Here is a 14560-nt window from a genome sequence, read left to right as displayed (position 1 = left end):
AGGCCTTGCATCGTGTACAGTAAAATCTATTCCTGGAAATCAATTCAATGCTTCCTGGTAAAGCATTAAAAGGAAGGAGAAAATCAGGCGCTAGTAAGAACTAGGATGTAGGTAGTGACAAAGGTCGTGCTAGTTAACGGTGCTGGGTAGGTGTGCCGTCCTGCCTGAAGGTCTTAACCAAACCTTGCCACTCAATATAACAGCGTCATTATTTTCATTGCTAAGTAGAAAGAGAAAGAAAAAATCACTTTCATATTCTCTAACTATTGAACAGCAAGAACTGCGACCTTAACAGAAATCGCAAAAATTTAATTAGGTAAATTGCCAAAATATAAAATAGGTATTCGTATGAGTATTTAATTAACTCCACTTCAGTTCATTTCAGTTCGATTTACTCAAAAGCTCCAACGATTCTCTTGGACACATGGTCTAGTTAGTTAGTGCAAAAATTAAATCAGCGACTTTTATTTAAAATAATGTTTGAGGAAAGTAATAAACCCAAACGAGTTTATTACAATCCAATTTATAAATCTTAGTGTTCAGGGACCTCACGTATTTCTACATATGTAAACGCAAATCAAAACTCTGTACGATTATATTTCCTCTTACTAGGGGTAAGAGAAAGTAAAACGGAAGTTGAGACTCGAAGCATTGGAAGCTGAAGAAAGTAAATGCTAATAAGTGTACGAATATTGTTATTATCAAACAGAATTTGACCAGTATGTTGAGCCAAGATGCCTGAGGTCCAACTCTCTGGGAATGAACATCCAGAACTTTCTACTCTATTTTTGGTCCTAGTCTGACACATAACATAAACCGTCCACAGTAACATCAACACTTCTACACCACCAGCATGGTCGCAAAATAGTCCATTGGAAAAGAAAAAGTTAATCTAAAAATACTTACGAGGAAGAAGTGTGTAGGAAGAAGCAAAAGAAACTACGGTGGGGCTCACACCTGAGGAGAATTACTGTTCACTCTAAATACTGGCGAGTGTGATTTGGTGACCACATATATGTTTAGAAGCGGGAAGATAACGGCCAATATCTCATATCTCAGAGCAGGCAAGGGGCAAAAGGTGACCACCTCTCTTATTCACAACCTGTTTCAATAAGATTGTTATTAGTTTATATTACGGCAATATGTTTGCCAAACTGGCACAGAACTAGGTTCTGGGTTTTGAGGTGTACTCGTCCTTAACAGCATGAAATATGTTAGATGAATCACTTCCACTTGCAACAGTAACGTCAGACTGGTTGGCCAATTCTCTTCAAATCCGAGCCCTGACAGAAAGGGATGTACGAGTATGTTATACTACTTTGCCGCACATCATGCAATCTGCCACAATGATCCACAATCTTTGTTGCGGCGGCAGGCAATCTGCCACAATGATCCACAATCTTTGTTGCGGCGGCAGGCAATCTGCCACAATGATCCAATCTTTGTTGCGGCGGCAGGCAATCTGCCACAATGATCCACAATCTTTGTTGCGGCGGCAGGCAATCTAGTTGTGGCACTTAAACCAAATATTAAATTTCAACTAACTGCAAGTTTTGTTTTTATCTTATGCTGATTTTTATCTTATTAGAATGCATTTTTATTGGAGTTGGAGGGACCTCAAAACAGACATTTTCCAAAATCGAAAGAATCTGAGCCGATTGAAACACTTCCTCTGGCGTGTTTACTGAGAGGATCTTGAAAAAAAAAAAGGCGAAGAAAATCAATTTGTTAATGTTCCTGACCAATACTACTTTCACTCTGAAATGAATTAAGAAGACTGGATTACTTGCACAATACCCGCTCCAATGTAGGCCTACTGATAAACATTGACGTTGGTGCTGTAATGACATTCCCAATCTCAAGCGGTAAATCTACATAATTAGCAAAAAAAAATATTACTGCTTTGAATGTAACGTTACGCGATAGCAGCTTATCTGCCAGATATCGGCATTTTCTTTTCTACTCCTTACAATACACTATTACCACCTAAGAGTATTAAGAAGAAAATGGAGAATTATATACTATGTTAAATGCAAGATTATAACATGTTTTAAATGAGTTTTGCCATGTTGAAATGTTTCATAAATTTAGCATGAATTGAAAAAGAATGACATTTATTTATTTTTTTATTTATTTATTTGAAAAGAATGACATGGAAACATCCCAAATAATTCACTTCTTCAAAAAATTATGATTTCCTATGGAATTTTTGAAATAGCTTTTTCAATACAAGCATTTTCCAAGACTTTAATGTAGATTATAACCCTAATGGGGACTAATACATTTGTAAATGTGTGTAAAATTGTACTCATTACTTATAAATTACCTCAAAATATATATTTTTCTTTTCTGGCGGGCTTTTCGTCCAACTACTAAATTAAGTGTCGTGGACGGAGGTGACTAGCAAACATACTTTACTACAAAGGTCTCATATTTAATAAAATACAAAACATAGATCGGGAATCGAACCCAGCACATAGCTTTGCAGGTCTCGCCTCTAACTGCTCGGCTACCGTGGCGCCTAAGTGAAAATATATTGCATCCATTTTAATTTAAGGTGCTTCAACACGTAAGGTCATTGATATTCGGAGCTTTTTAAGGGCAGCCGGACAATGTTCTCCCGTTAAAGGCAACACCGTCCGTCACCGGACAGTGAGCTGTAAAAAGAGAAGAGTCAAAAGAGCCAAGAGAAAATCTCATCGACTGGACTCAATTTCGTGATTACCGAGTGAGGGAATCACGTCGCAAACCACTGAACAAATCCCTTCGCTTTTATTTATCATTATTATTATTAATCCCTTAAAAACTGAGGCATCAAGCTAGTGTTTCAGGCAGTTCCAGTGATAAATCTAAATGTTGCCATCAAATCCTAAAAAAAATCACCATTATTGAGATGGGTTGATCAAACCAATTACCTTTCAATATATCTGAGAAACATAAAAGCACGGTAAAATCTGGAGATTTAAAAAACTAGGTAAATAGCATTCTAAGCCAAAATATTCTCAGATGTTGATGAAAGGATGAAAGAAGTTTGTGAAAATAGGAAGATTCTGCACAAAAAACGTACACCCTGAAAATGAACGAATTTTTTTAGAGAAAAAAAAAATCAAAAGAAGAGAGGCTACATACACACCCGTTACAAACAAACCCGGAACACACCCGAAACAAAATAAAACAGGAAATCCTGTTTCAGTTAGTGCGAAAGCACGCAAAGAAATTTTGTTACGACTTCCTCTTAACGTAATCTTCTTGAAATGTAGAATTTGTAATAAAAAGATGTTTAACTACAATATTATATATTCACTTGCGTCACGGTCATAAAATGGTAGTAATCGCAGATCCCACAAAAATCAATACCTTCTGAGCAACGTGACAAGACTAAATTGCATTATTCCAAGCACAAATGAAACCTTTTGGACCAATTTAGGAATTACTCTCTCAATTGCCCTCGAAAATGTTTTTTAAAAAAATCCCTCTCTCTCCACTGTGGCTCTACGCTACGGTCCAAGAAGGACCTTGACCTCCTCTATCACTATTTAAAAAAACTACCATTCTGTATTGACGTACATCTAGTATACTGATGCTCTTCCAATTTGGAATGTGGTTACTAATTCATATATAGTTGATAGAACTGATACAATACGCTGCAATTGGAATTTGTAGCTACAGCTCAACTAAAAAAAGGTTTCTGGAACATGGTTTCAAATACACTGGCAATAGACCTAAATGATAGTAGTTTGCGTACGAATTTAAAGAAAATCATCAAAAATAATTTAGAACAAAAATTGGAAAACCAGTCCGGAGGTTTTCATCAAATTTGGATTTTTATTTAATTGGTATTAAAATAATACAGATTATACACCACACTGAAATAAACATTTAGAAGAAGGCAGCCTGTTCCCATTCAAAAATAAATAAAATAATAATAAAAAATTATTTAAATTTTCTGTGGAAAAAGTTTCAAATTAAAGTTGTCGCTCTATCTTCACTGCAATGTTTAAAGTAAATTGGAGTCAGTTTCAAAAGAAGCCCAAAAACATTGTAGATTATAATAAATTCGGTAGAATGGCTCTTCCAGTGGCTAGTTGGGTCTAAACGTGTATAGCTGGTTTCGATCCACCCATTTGCAACTAAAACTTCCAGCGATTTTGAGTGACATAATCCCAATCACACATGCAGACTGACCAACTTCCATTAGAACTTGCACGACTGCAATGCTTCCTCTTACGAGGAGCTAGAGAGGGCAAAAAACTGGGTCCGGCAATAATACTTACGGGAGAGACAACCAAATTATTCTGGATTCTTGGGATCTAGGCGAATAATGAGTAATGAACAAATTAAAGAACAAAATGTGCGACCAACGAAAACACACTGGAGCAGTGGGGTAAGTGTTTGTTGGTAAGCTGATGCGGAAAGCGTAGAGTTTCGAAACGAGAGAATTCGCGTTCGACATTTTCCGAGCTTCTAATTTCAATTTTGACGTCCCTTATTTGAATTAAGGGTCGCAGATGGTCAATTACTCTTATTAATTTCCACTTTGAGACACATTATGAATTATAAAGTTTTGTTAGAAAGGAGACGTTACAAATTAGGGGATCTTCATTTCTATAATTACGCTGATCACTAAACAAGTGTGACAGCATTCTTTTAAATTAATTTCTAGATTAACTCATTGAATGACTAGGGTATGAAAGGCAAGAAACTAATGAATAAAATTAACTATGTAAATCTTTAACCAAAAACTGCAGTGGTTCTTTCTAATTGATAACTTAAATACGTACATTGAACAAAATTTATGATTTGCGAAGATGATGATAATAATCATGAATTAATTTATAAAATAATCTCCAAAAGCTTAAAACAGATTCTTGATCACCACCCTCCAAGAAGAACTTCCTATTTATGTTATATCTGTTCATTGTTCCTATCCTAATTATGGACAACCTACTTTGCAACAGATGGTACCAAATTCCTTAAGAAGTAAAGAAATGAAGAATAAAATACTTAAGAAGTAAAGAAAATGAAGAATAAAATACTTAAGAAGTAAAGAAAATGAAGTAATATATAAATATATTTATCTTTCACTAACTTAGTTGGTTTACCCAACATATAGTTGAAATTATCACCTATGAGAGATTACAAAGGTAAAACATAGAACATGTCAAGATGTAATTGCAAATTATTGCAACTGCTGATAGAATTATCATATTACCACAGTTTTTCATTAAAAAAGAAGGAGTCACCTTTATTTTTGTAAATGAAAATAAATGTCACTTTGTAAACAAATGATTGTTTACACACCGGCATCTTATAATAAACTTCAAGTCATTGATTATAAAAGGGTAAGACATAAAAAAAAAAAATGTAAAATCAATAAAAATTGTACTATCAACGTTGGATCCTCCAACCTTACTTAAGGAAAAAAATATTTATTTTTCAAAAAGATTCTTAACCTATCTCCGTACCCAGCATGTAACAAAGTAGATTATTATCAATAATTACATGGTACTCACTTCTTTTAAATCCAATCTTTAAAAAGAAATGCTAAATTAAAGATGAAAGTATCTTGATTGAAACCTAGCGAGATTCGGAACCACAGCTACTAAAAGGACCAATGTTTCCACGCAACTAGTAAGTGAAGGTTCACGCCACTCTCAACACACGTCACAATGTAAGATAGACATTGTAGCAATCTAATAACCTCATTGGCTTACACACATCGAACGAGTGTACGTCGATATCTGTGGATGATAATCCACTGTCCATTCCAAACTTCTTTGTATAGTTAACCTACCAAATCATACTAAAATTTAATAGATTTCAAAAGAACATAGATAAGAGAGAGTAGTTCTCAATTCTTGATGAAACTGCATCTGACACCGTCTGATTTAAATGCTTTAAGAGTCGTACTGTATGGATAGTTTTGTATATTTATTTGACTTCAAATTCAGATTAGGTAATTTTTGTAGATATGTAAAATGATTTTAATAAAACTATATTTACAGATAGTAGTAGTATTAATTTAAAAATACATTACAAATCATAAAAAGATGTATACAATTTATAATTTAATAATGACATTTTCCATTATCAATAGATCTATTTACAGGTAGTTTGAGCACGCTAAATAAAATAAGAAATTAGTAATCGTAACCGTGCCACCCTCGCAGTAATACAAACATATATTGAAATGGAAGTTCAACTTTAGTACATCGTGTGTATAAGAGCCCGCTCAGCCACTTTTGACAGATAAAGAGCAGATCTTTTAACTAGGAGGGTTGCAGACCTGTTGAACTTTGGTCTATGCTGGACACAAGGTGATCCCTACCCTTAGAGGAGAGTCTGATGTCTAGTAGAAAGAATAGTCAGGAATGAATAGGAAGGTAGATTTTATAAATCGCTATTATTTGAAGTAATATTCAACTACGGTAGAGATACAACCTTTTCTACTAATTAAAACTTAGCTTAAATCACGCGATCTCCAAGATATATTTTTAAGTAGAATAGGTGCTGAAAGATCCCCAAATTTTTGAATAATGATGTATAATAATGTATTATTATAAATGTATAACATTTACCTCAGAGTGCAAAAGACTTCCAAGCTCTTCTTGCTAAGTTAAAGAAAGAAAGAATTAAGTCGTTTCCGAGCTGTTCTCTTGAGATAAAATTATAGGAAGGTATGATTACAAATTTCATTAACGAAATGAAAATTAATATTTGAAAGGAAACATTATTTCCTATTAAAGTTTGCTGATACGACAAGCAACAAAAAAAATCTATTACAAGAAAAAACTACTGCAAAAGTAGCAAACAAATATGATCAAATTAAAAAAAGAATAATAAATTATAATATATTACACATTACTGTAAACTAACAAAATATGAATAATAATACACATGCTACATTCTGAGAGAAAATGTACTTTTCCTATATAAATTAATATAATCCTACTAAGCATTTATCCAAAATTTTGTCACCTGGATACAGCTACACATAATGTATAGATGTGTATGAGCGTAGCCCCAAAAATTTAGATCTTTTGCCCAGAATAAAAGAATTGTATACAGAGCAGATGTTTGGTAAGCAGCGACTAGAACAAACTCCAACCCTGCCCATAGCGGATATTTAAAGGTTTAACGAGTTAATTGTTTGAATGCGCTAGACTGTCTATTCTCTCTGCTAGACATCAGACCCTCCTCTAAGAAGGCGGGCTGTTTAGCAACAATTACGCGACCAAAAAGATGAGTAGAATAAGAGCAACCACATAATCTCTCTACAATTCGCAAACCATCTGTATCGCGCAGCTTCTGCAGACTCTCAACCGCAAACGAGCCGTGAAAAATGGAATGTTCAAATATACTAATGTAAAGAGTGCTGTAACAATTCTTTTATCTTTACAGAGCAACAACTAATGCGTCTGAAGCTTCTGACATTCTTTTCAAAGAGCCTTCTGTGATTAGCATGTCAGCTCCACATTACCCGCACAATCTGAATCGACCCACCGCACAAGAAATTTAGATTTGAGTAGAGGCAGACACATAATAAAAATGTATGTACGAAAGGAAAATTAATAAATTCTGACAACTTTGTCACAGCTTTGAAAATTACCTATTCTGTCGCACACGAGAGCAACTCAATAATAAATAAAAAAACAAATTGACTGAAGTTTATCTTCCGTTACTAATTCTTTTGTTTTTATTCTTGAGTCATTAATTTAGAAGCACAATGCGAAGAATGAAAATTTTAATGAAAAGAAAAGATACTTTTCACTTCTTTTTATCAAAATATATTGAACAAGTTTTGGATCCTGGCCTGATTAACTTCTTCTTCTGCCGAGCAAATAGTTAAATTTTATGATTTGCTATCTTGCTAACTCTAAACGTAGAGCACAAATTCATCTGAGTTCACATAAAACATGCATGTAAATACTAATTATTTTACTTTGAAATGAAAACGAATTAGCACAAAAAATATTTATTGTTAAAGCAAATGATGGGACGGAGCTTCAGTAAATCAAATAAATTTTTTCAAAAAAGAAATTTATGTAATTTCATTACAAAGCATATATATCGTTTAATTAAAATTAAATTTTGATTTCGAAATAACTTTCTTATTTACATAACATCTGTATAGTTACAGAACATTACAATCTTATTTTAGAAATACTTATTTCCTTACCAAAACATATTAACAAAATAAATATTCAACTGAGTGAAAATGAAAAATTCCTGTTTAAAATTAAATAAATGTTCTTTTTTTAAATTATTTTATATTTCATTTAAATACAACATAACAATTAGAACTACCAAACGTAATCACTCCCCCTTAGTATTCCATAAATAATAAATAAATATTCGAAAAGATTTAAATTTTTTATTTTAAATTTAGTGACTTTTTGTATTGTCGAAAATACTTATATGTTCATTGACTGGAGGTAATGTTGATCAATCTAAAAAATAAATACTTCCCCCCCCTAAAAGTATTATATGAAATGTGCAAATTTTTCTGACGATTTAATTACTCAAATTGATAATTTTGTTGACAGGACAGATTGTACAAATGAAACTAATTTCATTAGCTGTGAAACGTGAATTCATTCACTTAGTGTCAAAAATATTTTGACATTTCAGTTCATATTTCACGCGGTTAAAAGATGAATGGATCGAGTATCGTAGAGGCACTTGGTTTTTGACGTTTCGCTCTGAAGTTATGTGGTTATATTATGCAAAATCAAATCAACACAAAAAAACAAACTGAGATTCGCAAGTTGGTTATGAAGAACAGTTAAAAGGACGGTTTTGGTTTTACTTATTCATGTTAGTGTTTTCGGTTTCATAGGCGACCTACGATTTTAATAAAATTATGCATTTACTTATTTTTGCTAATATATTTAGTACTTAGTTTTAGTTTCTCTTTTAATCATAGCAAACGTATCAAAGGAATGATCAATAAGATACAAGCGCTACCGCGAAGGGCATCTGACTCCTCAAGTGAGCTAACTTGCTATTCTGTATTATACTTTAAACAATTGGAGGATATCAAACAATAAAACCAAACCTACACTATCTTTTATTTACAAATTATATATTACTTGACACTATACATTAAACAAAACTATTTTGAAGGAAAAAACGTACTTAGAAAAAAATATTTTTTTTTTTAGCAGAGCAGCGAAAATAAAATATCCATATTTTCTGTTCACAAATATAAAAAATTAGTTTCATATTGTTTTATTCCTCCTTTATTACCTGTAAAACATGATCACTATCATGATTTAAATGGTCCTGGGCAAGAACTAAACCATTCCTTTATGTTTCTGCATTGTTTCTTGCGCCTTCTCTATCACTGTGTATATGTACGGCCGTTCCATTGGTGACACTTTCAGCATTAAACTTATCAATTCATGCATGTCCTTTAAATAAATAAGAAATACTTTGCAGCATTAATGCTAAATTGTACGTACTTCTTTGATTATATATTGTATTTATTTTACTCGAAACAAAATACTATTATAATTAATGCTTAATAAAATGTAAAGAAATAACAGGATAAATTCATGCCAATATTACACAAGAGGTAAGGATATAAATTACATTAAATGACTCCAGATTTTCACTCCAGAACAAAATAAATTTTCCTAGTCAAATTCTTGGGAAAGTTACAAAACAATGTAGGAGCCACTTTATAGAAATAAAATTAAAAAAAAAAATGATTCAGAAAATACACTTTAAATAGATCAGTCATTACTGGAGATTTGGTGCAAAAAGTTGACGGAAAAGTGAAAGCGAACAGACGCTTTAGGATTTCATCGTTATCAAAGAGTTTCATCAAGTGTCATGAAGTGTTCATTATGAAATTGTGACCGGACGCTCTAATTATCGAATGTTGTGTTCACGCTGGATACCGAAAAAATTGTCTGTGTTGCACAAAACCAGAAATTTAGCCAGTCCGTTAAGTTTCCTTGAGCGGTACAATAGGGAACCTGATGAATTTTAAACCAAATTGTCACAGGCGGCGAAACATAGGTGGTATACGTTAAACCGGAATTGAAGCAGCAATCCATGGAATGGCGATATTTCACATCACCCAAGAAATGAACTTCAAAAAAAAATTCAGCCCGAAAAACATACGTACTGTGTTTTGAGTTTTGCTTGTGGATTTTTTGCCTCATGGTAAAAGAAAATTCTGCAACGTGCAACCTAGAAAAAAATTGCGCCGGGCGATTCAACATAAAAGGCGTTACTTTCTGAATAAGGAGATCGTTTTGCTCCACGACAACGCCGTCCACACGGCTATTAAAACTCAAGATTTCATCAGACTGGGAAACACTTGATCACCCTCCGAACAGTTCCGATCTAGTGCCCAGAACCACCACCTTTTTCTGCATTTGAAGACGCATCTTGGTGATCAGCGCCAAGTCAGTCAAAACGACCTTGTTGTCGTGGTTGTCAAATTAGGCAAAAGCTGGTTATACGACACGATAACTACGTTCTTCTTTACTGGTTTTTATAAGTACTATACGAGTGTTGACTTGTGAACCATTTTTCACGCCAACTTTTACTAGGGTAACTTTAAGATTAGCAGTGAGAAGGCTTCTACTGATTTATTTTTTCTTATAACTTACGGTCTTATTTCTTAAGAGAACTATTCCATTTTTAGAAGTAGTAGATGCGAAAGATGCTAGAGAGCAGTTATATAGAATCGCTTTAAGAGAATTAACTTCTGTTTGTATGGGTCTACTTCACTGAGAAACACAAAATGACAAGTAAAGCAATAAGCAAGTTCTTAGTACATTTCCACCATGAATTAATTACCTGAGAGTAAGGTGTAATTGTGGGGAATTCCACACTGCCACTGATTACTGCTAGAGCAACTGAATCTCCTCTTTCGTACACTGCATCGTAGGGAGATTTAAAGTAGCACATAGCGAACAGTAGGCAACCCAAAGACTGCAATTTGTAACATACATGCTAAAATTAAGCAAACCGTATAAATAAGGAGATGTGTAAATAACTAACCCAAATGTCCGTTCTCTGATCTATTACGCAATAACTTTCAACATTAAATAATTCTGGAGCTCGGTACGGCATGCTACATCTTTCACTCGCCAAATCCTGCAGTCTCTGTGCATCTGTACTTCCACATATTTTAACAAATGCCGGCGCTACAGAACCTGAACAAATGAAATTAATAAGTTACCTAATAGAATCATCTGCATTTTTTGCAGTTTATCAATGACACAATTTTGCTTTCAAACGAAACATACTGAGAATATTAAGGAAGTTAATATTTGCGCCTACTATAGGTAATTGGCTATCCGAACTTAATATGGGAACAAAAAGTTGGCTATTTCCTCCTACAGTAAAGAATATATGTACTATTTATAACTGAGATTTTTATTTAAATTCAAAACGCAGGTTTTAAATGATCCACTAATCTACATTCAACGATAATAATAAAGAAATCAAACCATGTTTTTTAATCAAATTTAAGTAAATTCGGAAAGGAGTGAAAAGCACTCCAGAAGATGATGATCGTTTATTAAATTAAGAAATTTTTTAATTTATTACAAATGTTAAGTAAATTTTCTTTATTTGTGTGAACCTTTTTAGCATCAGTTAGCTAGATACTACATTGTAAATTTATAAATATGATTTTCTTCTTTCTTTTTATCTGATTTGCATATTATAATTGAATATCATTCTCAAAGTGTTTAATTATTTAATTTACATACAAAACCTAGAAACAAGCAAAATCGGAAAAATGTCACATAAACCTCAGTAATAAATTTATACATATAAAAGCTCCACGGTATAAAAAGCCAATATTACAGTGTACGTAAATAGCCACATTTAAATTTATAGCATTATTTTGAATAATTAACCAAAGATCTCAAAAAGTCTGTAGTAGTAATTAATACTAATTGTACTTTACCAACCTAGATCCATAATGACTGGGGTATTATCTGCATCCAGCAGTATGTTGCCAGGTTTGATATCTCTGTGGGCTAATGCAACAGGTTTTACCTCGTGAAACACCTTTATACCCTCACAAATTTGAAGAAACATGCGTAGAATGTCCCCTTGATCCATGTAAAGTTTACTTTTACGTCTCATTTCCAGATAGTAGGCAAGTGTACCTCTCTAAAAACAAATATGAAAAAATATGTACATATTACTTCAAATTTAGAGACAACACAAGGAGTCAAACTAGAGAACTCACAATTAAGGAAGATAAACTTGCAAAACCATGGAAGAAAACAGAAGCTGTAACTATTACAATAATGAAGAAATAACTAATTCCTGATTTTCTTTAATTTGAGAATTCCAAAGTTAGATGTTAAGAAAAAAAAAGCCCTCACATACACACATATATGTATATATATTTTTTTAAATTTATGTGTACAGGACAAATCTTAAGTAATTAACATTTCAAATAAAACAATATCGTCACTTTTTTGCTTAGAAACAGGACAGCGATCGCAATTTTAAGGTTTTTATTCTTGAAAGAAAATTAAATTTTATTTACTTTGCAGAATTACGTACAGAATAATATGGCAATAATAGCAACACTTGACTTGTTGTGTTTAATACTGGATCCGGACAACCAGAGACCGCAGATTCTAAACATGGTACTATATTAGGATGAATAAGAGACTTGTGATATTCTATTTCTTGTAAGGCCCACTTTTGATCATCTCTGCCATGACAAATTATTTTCTTAACTGCAAACCTTTTTCTAGTTCTTGCACTTTCCACTAATAAAACTGTGCTGAATCCTCTACATTAAACAATAAAATAATTTTTAAAAAAATACATTATTCTGATAATGTTTTGGTGGCAAAAAGGTTACCTTACCCTTGTCCAAGTTCCTCTAAAATGTAATACTTGCAATTATTTATAGTTATATCATCCCGAGCACAAAGACATCCCATTTTAAAAATCATGCTCAACCCTATTGTATTCATTATGGCACAGAGGAAATTAATTTAATTAAATCATAATTAGGAATAAACACATCACCAACATACAACGGGTAAACCCGAACTAGATAATATAAACCTGCAACGTGACGTCATTGTTTCAAATTCCACTCTTATAAATCAATTTGGGGAAATGCAATGCAATATAAATAATTATTAAAATATAAAAGTGTATGCTATATACACAGCACTATAAGATTCATGATTCTATAAGGCTTGCTTTCAGACTTGTTCAGACCTTTTTATTGTTATTGTGATTATGATAGTGGGTAATTTTAGTGTGGTAAGATTATTTGTGGCAAATAGTTAGTTATTCATATTTACTTTATACCAAAAAATTTTCTATTTGACTTTTTTTACCTACTCTACAAATTTGACAAAACAAGTCAACCTTGAGTTTAAGAGGGCTTTTTAAATTCAATATCTGAAATTGCCTTATGTTAAGAATGCAACATATATAGCAATTTCTCATTATTTAAAAATAATTATTCGAAAGAAGCAATAGAAAGAATTCATAACGCTAGACCTAAGCTTTTAACAGAAAATCCATAACTTACTGCTTTTTCCTACTTTTTCTTTGGGATAAAGGTTACATGTAAAAACAAGTCTAATCTCGTATCTATGGCGCAATAGTTCTACAGAACCCAGGCTTATTCCACAAATTTCTGCCTGATATCTCTATTTTTTTTTTACAATTATTAGCCACCATCTGATATCTTTGGGTCTTCCCTTACGATATATCATCCTTAGATAAGCCTCTTGGGCAGCCTATTTTCCCCAAATGATCAAACCAAAGCGGATCTATGTATTTTAATCGAGCACACGTGTATGATTTTAAACTTTTCCTGTTATACTTCTGTCAGTTTAATTCGTAGGGCATACTTTTCCTATATATTTAACAGAACTCTTGAGGTAATATCCATGTCACTAGATGAGATTAATCATTGAAGCATAACTTTGACGTTTAATTTTGTAAAAAGAACTATTTTCCACAACTATTCAGATATGTATATATACAGCGCGTTTCGGGGTGGTGCCTTAACTGAAAATATGAATTTAGGACTTTAAAACAAGAAAAAAATTTCCTATGAAGATATGCCCGTTAACGCGATTTTCACGTCTAAAGATTTCCACTTTATGAATTATTATTACATAGGTAGGTTATAATAAAAAAAATTAATAGTGTCTTCCAACTACTTTATTAATAGAAAATAATGACAATTAAAAGTAAATAAAGAAAATGAGGAATCGGTATCTTTCTTCCACAGCAGCAATAGCTGATCGGCACTTGATTGCTGTTATTGATTCAATTACTCTTCTTCTTAAAGAATGAAGATCATTGGCATTTCACAGACTTTTCGTTTTATGGCACCCTAAGCAAAAAAAAATCTATTGGTGTCAGATATGGAGAGCAAGCAGGCTAAACCTGCACGGCCAATCCATCGATTAGGATAATTTTGATTTAGCCACTGCCGTGCTCCTCTGCCGTAATGTACTGGACAACCATCTAATTGAAACCATGAACTCCTTCTCAGTTGTCGCGGAACATCTTCAATCAAAGAAATAATCATTACTAA

General features: G+C 32.8%; 2 protein-coding genes across 5 annotated transcripts in view; both read right to left on the bottom strand.

The window, feature by feature from the left end:
- The window catches only part of ATPCL (ATP-citrate synthase), a 28607-nt gene extending 21611 nt beyond the window's left edge, over positions 1-6996 (bottom strand). The window contains exons 1-2 of one of the 3 annotated variants that reach the window (XM_074135573.1): positions 5514-5652; positions 907-1102 (exon numbers count right to left, since the gene is read on the bottom strand). The gene's annotated coding sequence lies outside the window, so the exon portion shown is untranslated. Of the gene's footprint in view, positions 1-906; positions 1103-5513; positions 5666-6978 lie in introns of those variants that run through there. The other 2 variants (XM_074135574.1, XM_074135572.1) reach the window with 2 other exon arrangements.
- Positions 6997-8429: 1433 nt separating this feature from the next.
- On the bottom strand, positions 8430-13199 carry LOC141458055 (serine/threonine-protein kinase 16). 2 transcript variants are annotated; one of them, XM_074135593.1, is made up of 6 exons: positions 12859-13199; positions 12547-12781; positions 11940-12144; positions 11020-11174; positions 10816-10950; positions 8430-9413 (listed from the first exon to the last, which is right to left on the bottom strand). In XM_074135593.1, exons 1-6 carry the CDS (start codon positions 12966-12968, stop codon positions 9297-9299), a joined length of 957 nt encoding a protein of 318 aa, XP_073991694.1. In that variant the 5' UTR covers positions 12969-13199; the 3' UTR covers positions 8430-9296. The 2 variants fall into 2 exon arrangements, with proteins under 2 accessions (XP_073991694.1, XP_073991695.1); XM_074135594.1 differs by lacking the exon at positions 10816-10950 and having other exon boundaries at positions 12859-13195.
- Positions 13200-14560: the final 1361 nt, after the last annotated feature.

This window comes from Rhodnius prolixus, unplaced genomic scaffold (genome assembly GCF_049639745.1).
Source record: "Rhodnius prolixus isolate KJV_2025 unplaced genomic scaffold, Rpr scaffold_5, whole genome shotgun sequence".
NCBI classification, from domain to species: Eukaryota; Metazoa; Arthropoda; class Insecta; order Hemiptera; family Reduviidae; genus Rhodnius; species Rhodnius prolixus.
This window is presented reverse-complemented; position numbering and strand designations above follow the sequence as displayed.

Coding starts and splice junctions, on each gene's coding strand:
- LOC141458055 (XM_074135593.1), bottom strand. CDS start 12,968: ATGAATACAATAGGGTTGAGCATGATTTTTAAAATGGGATGTCTTTGT. Junction 12,782..12,858: donor TTAGAGGAACTTGGACAAGG/GTAAGGTAACCT, acceptor TGTTTAATGTAG/AGGATTCAGCACAGTTTTAT. Junction 10,951..11,019: donor ATCAGAGAACGGACATTTGG/GTTAGTTATTTA, acceptor TACAAATTGCAG/TCTTTGGGTTGCCTACTGTT.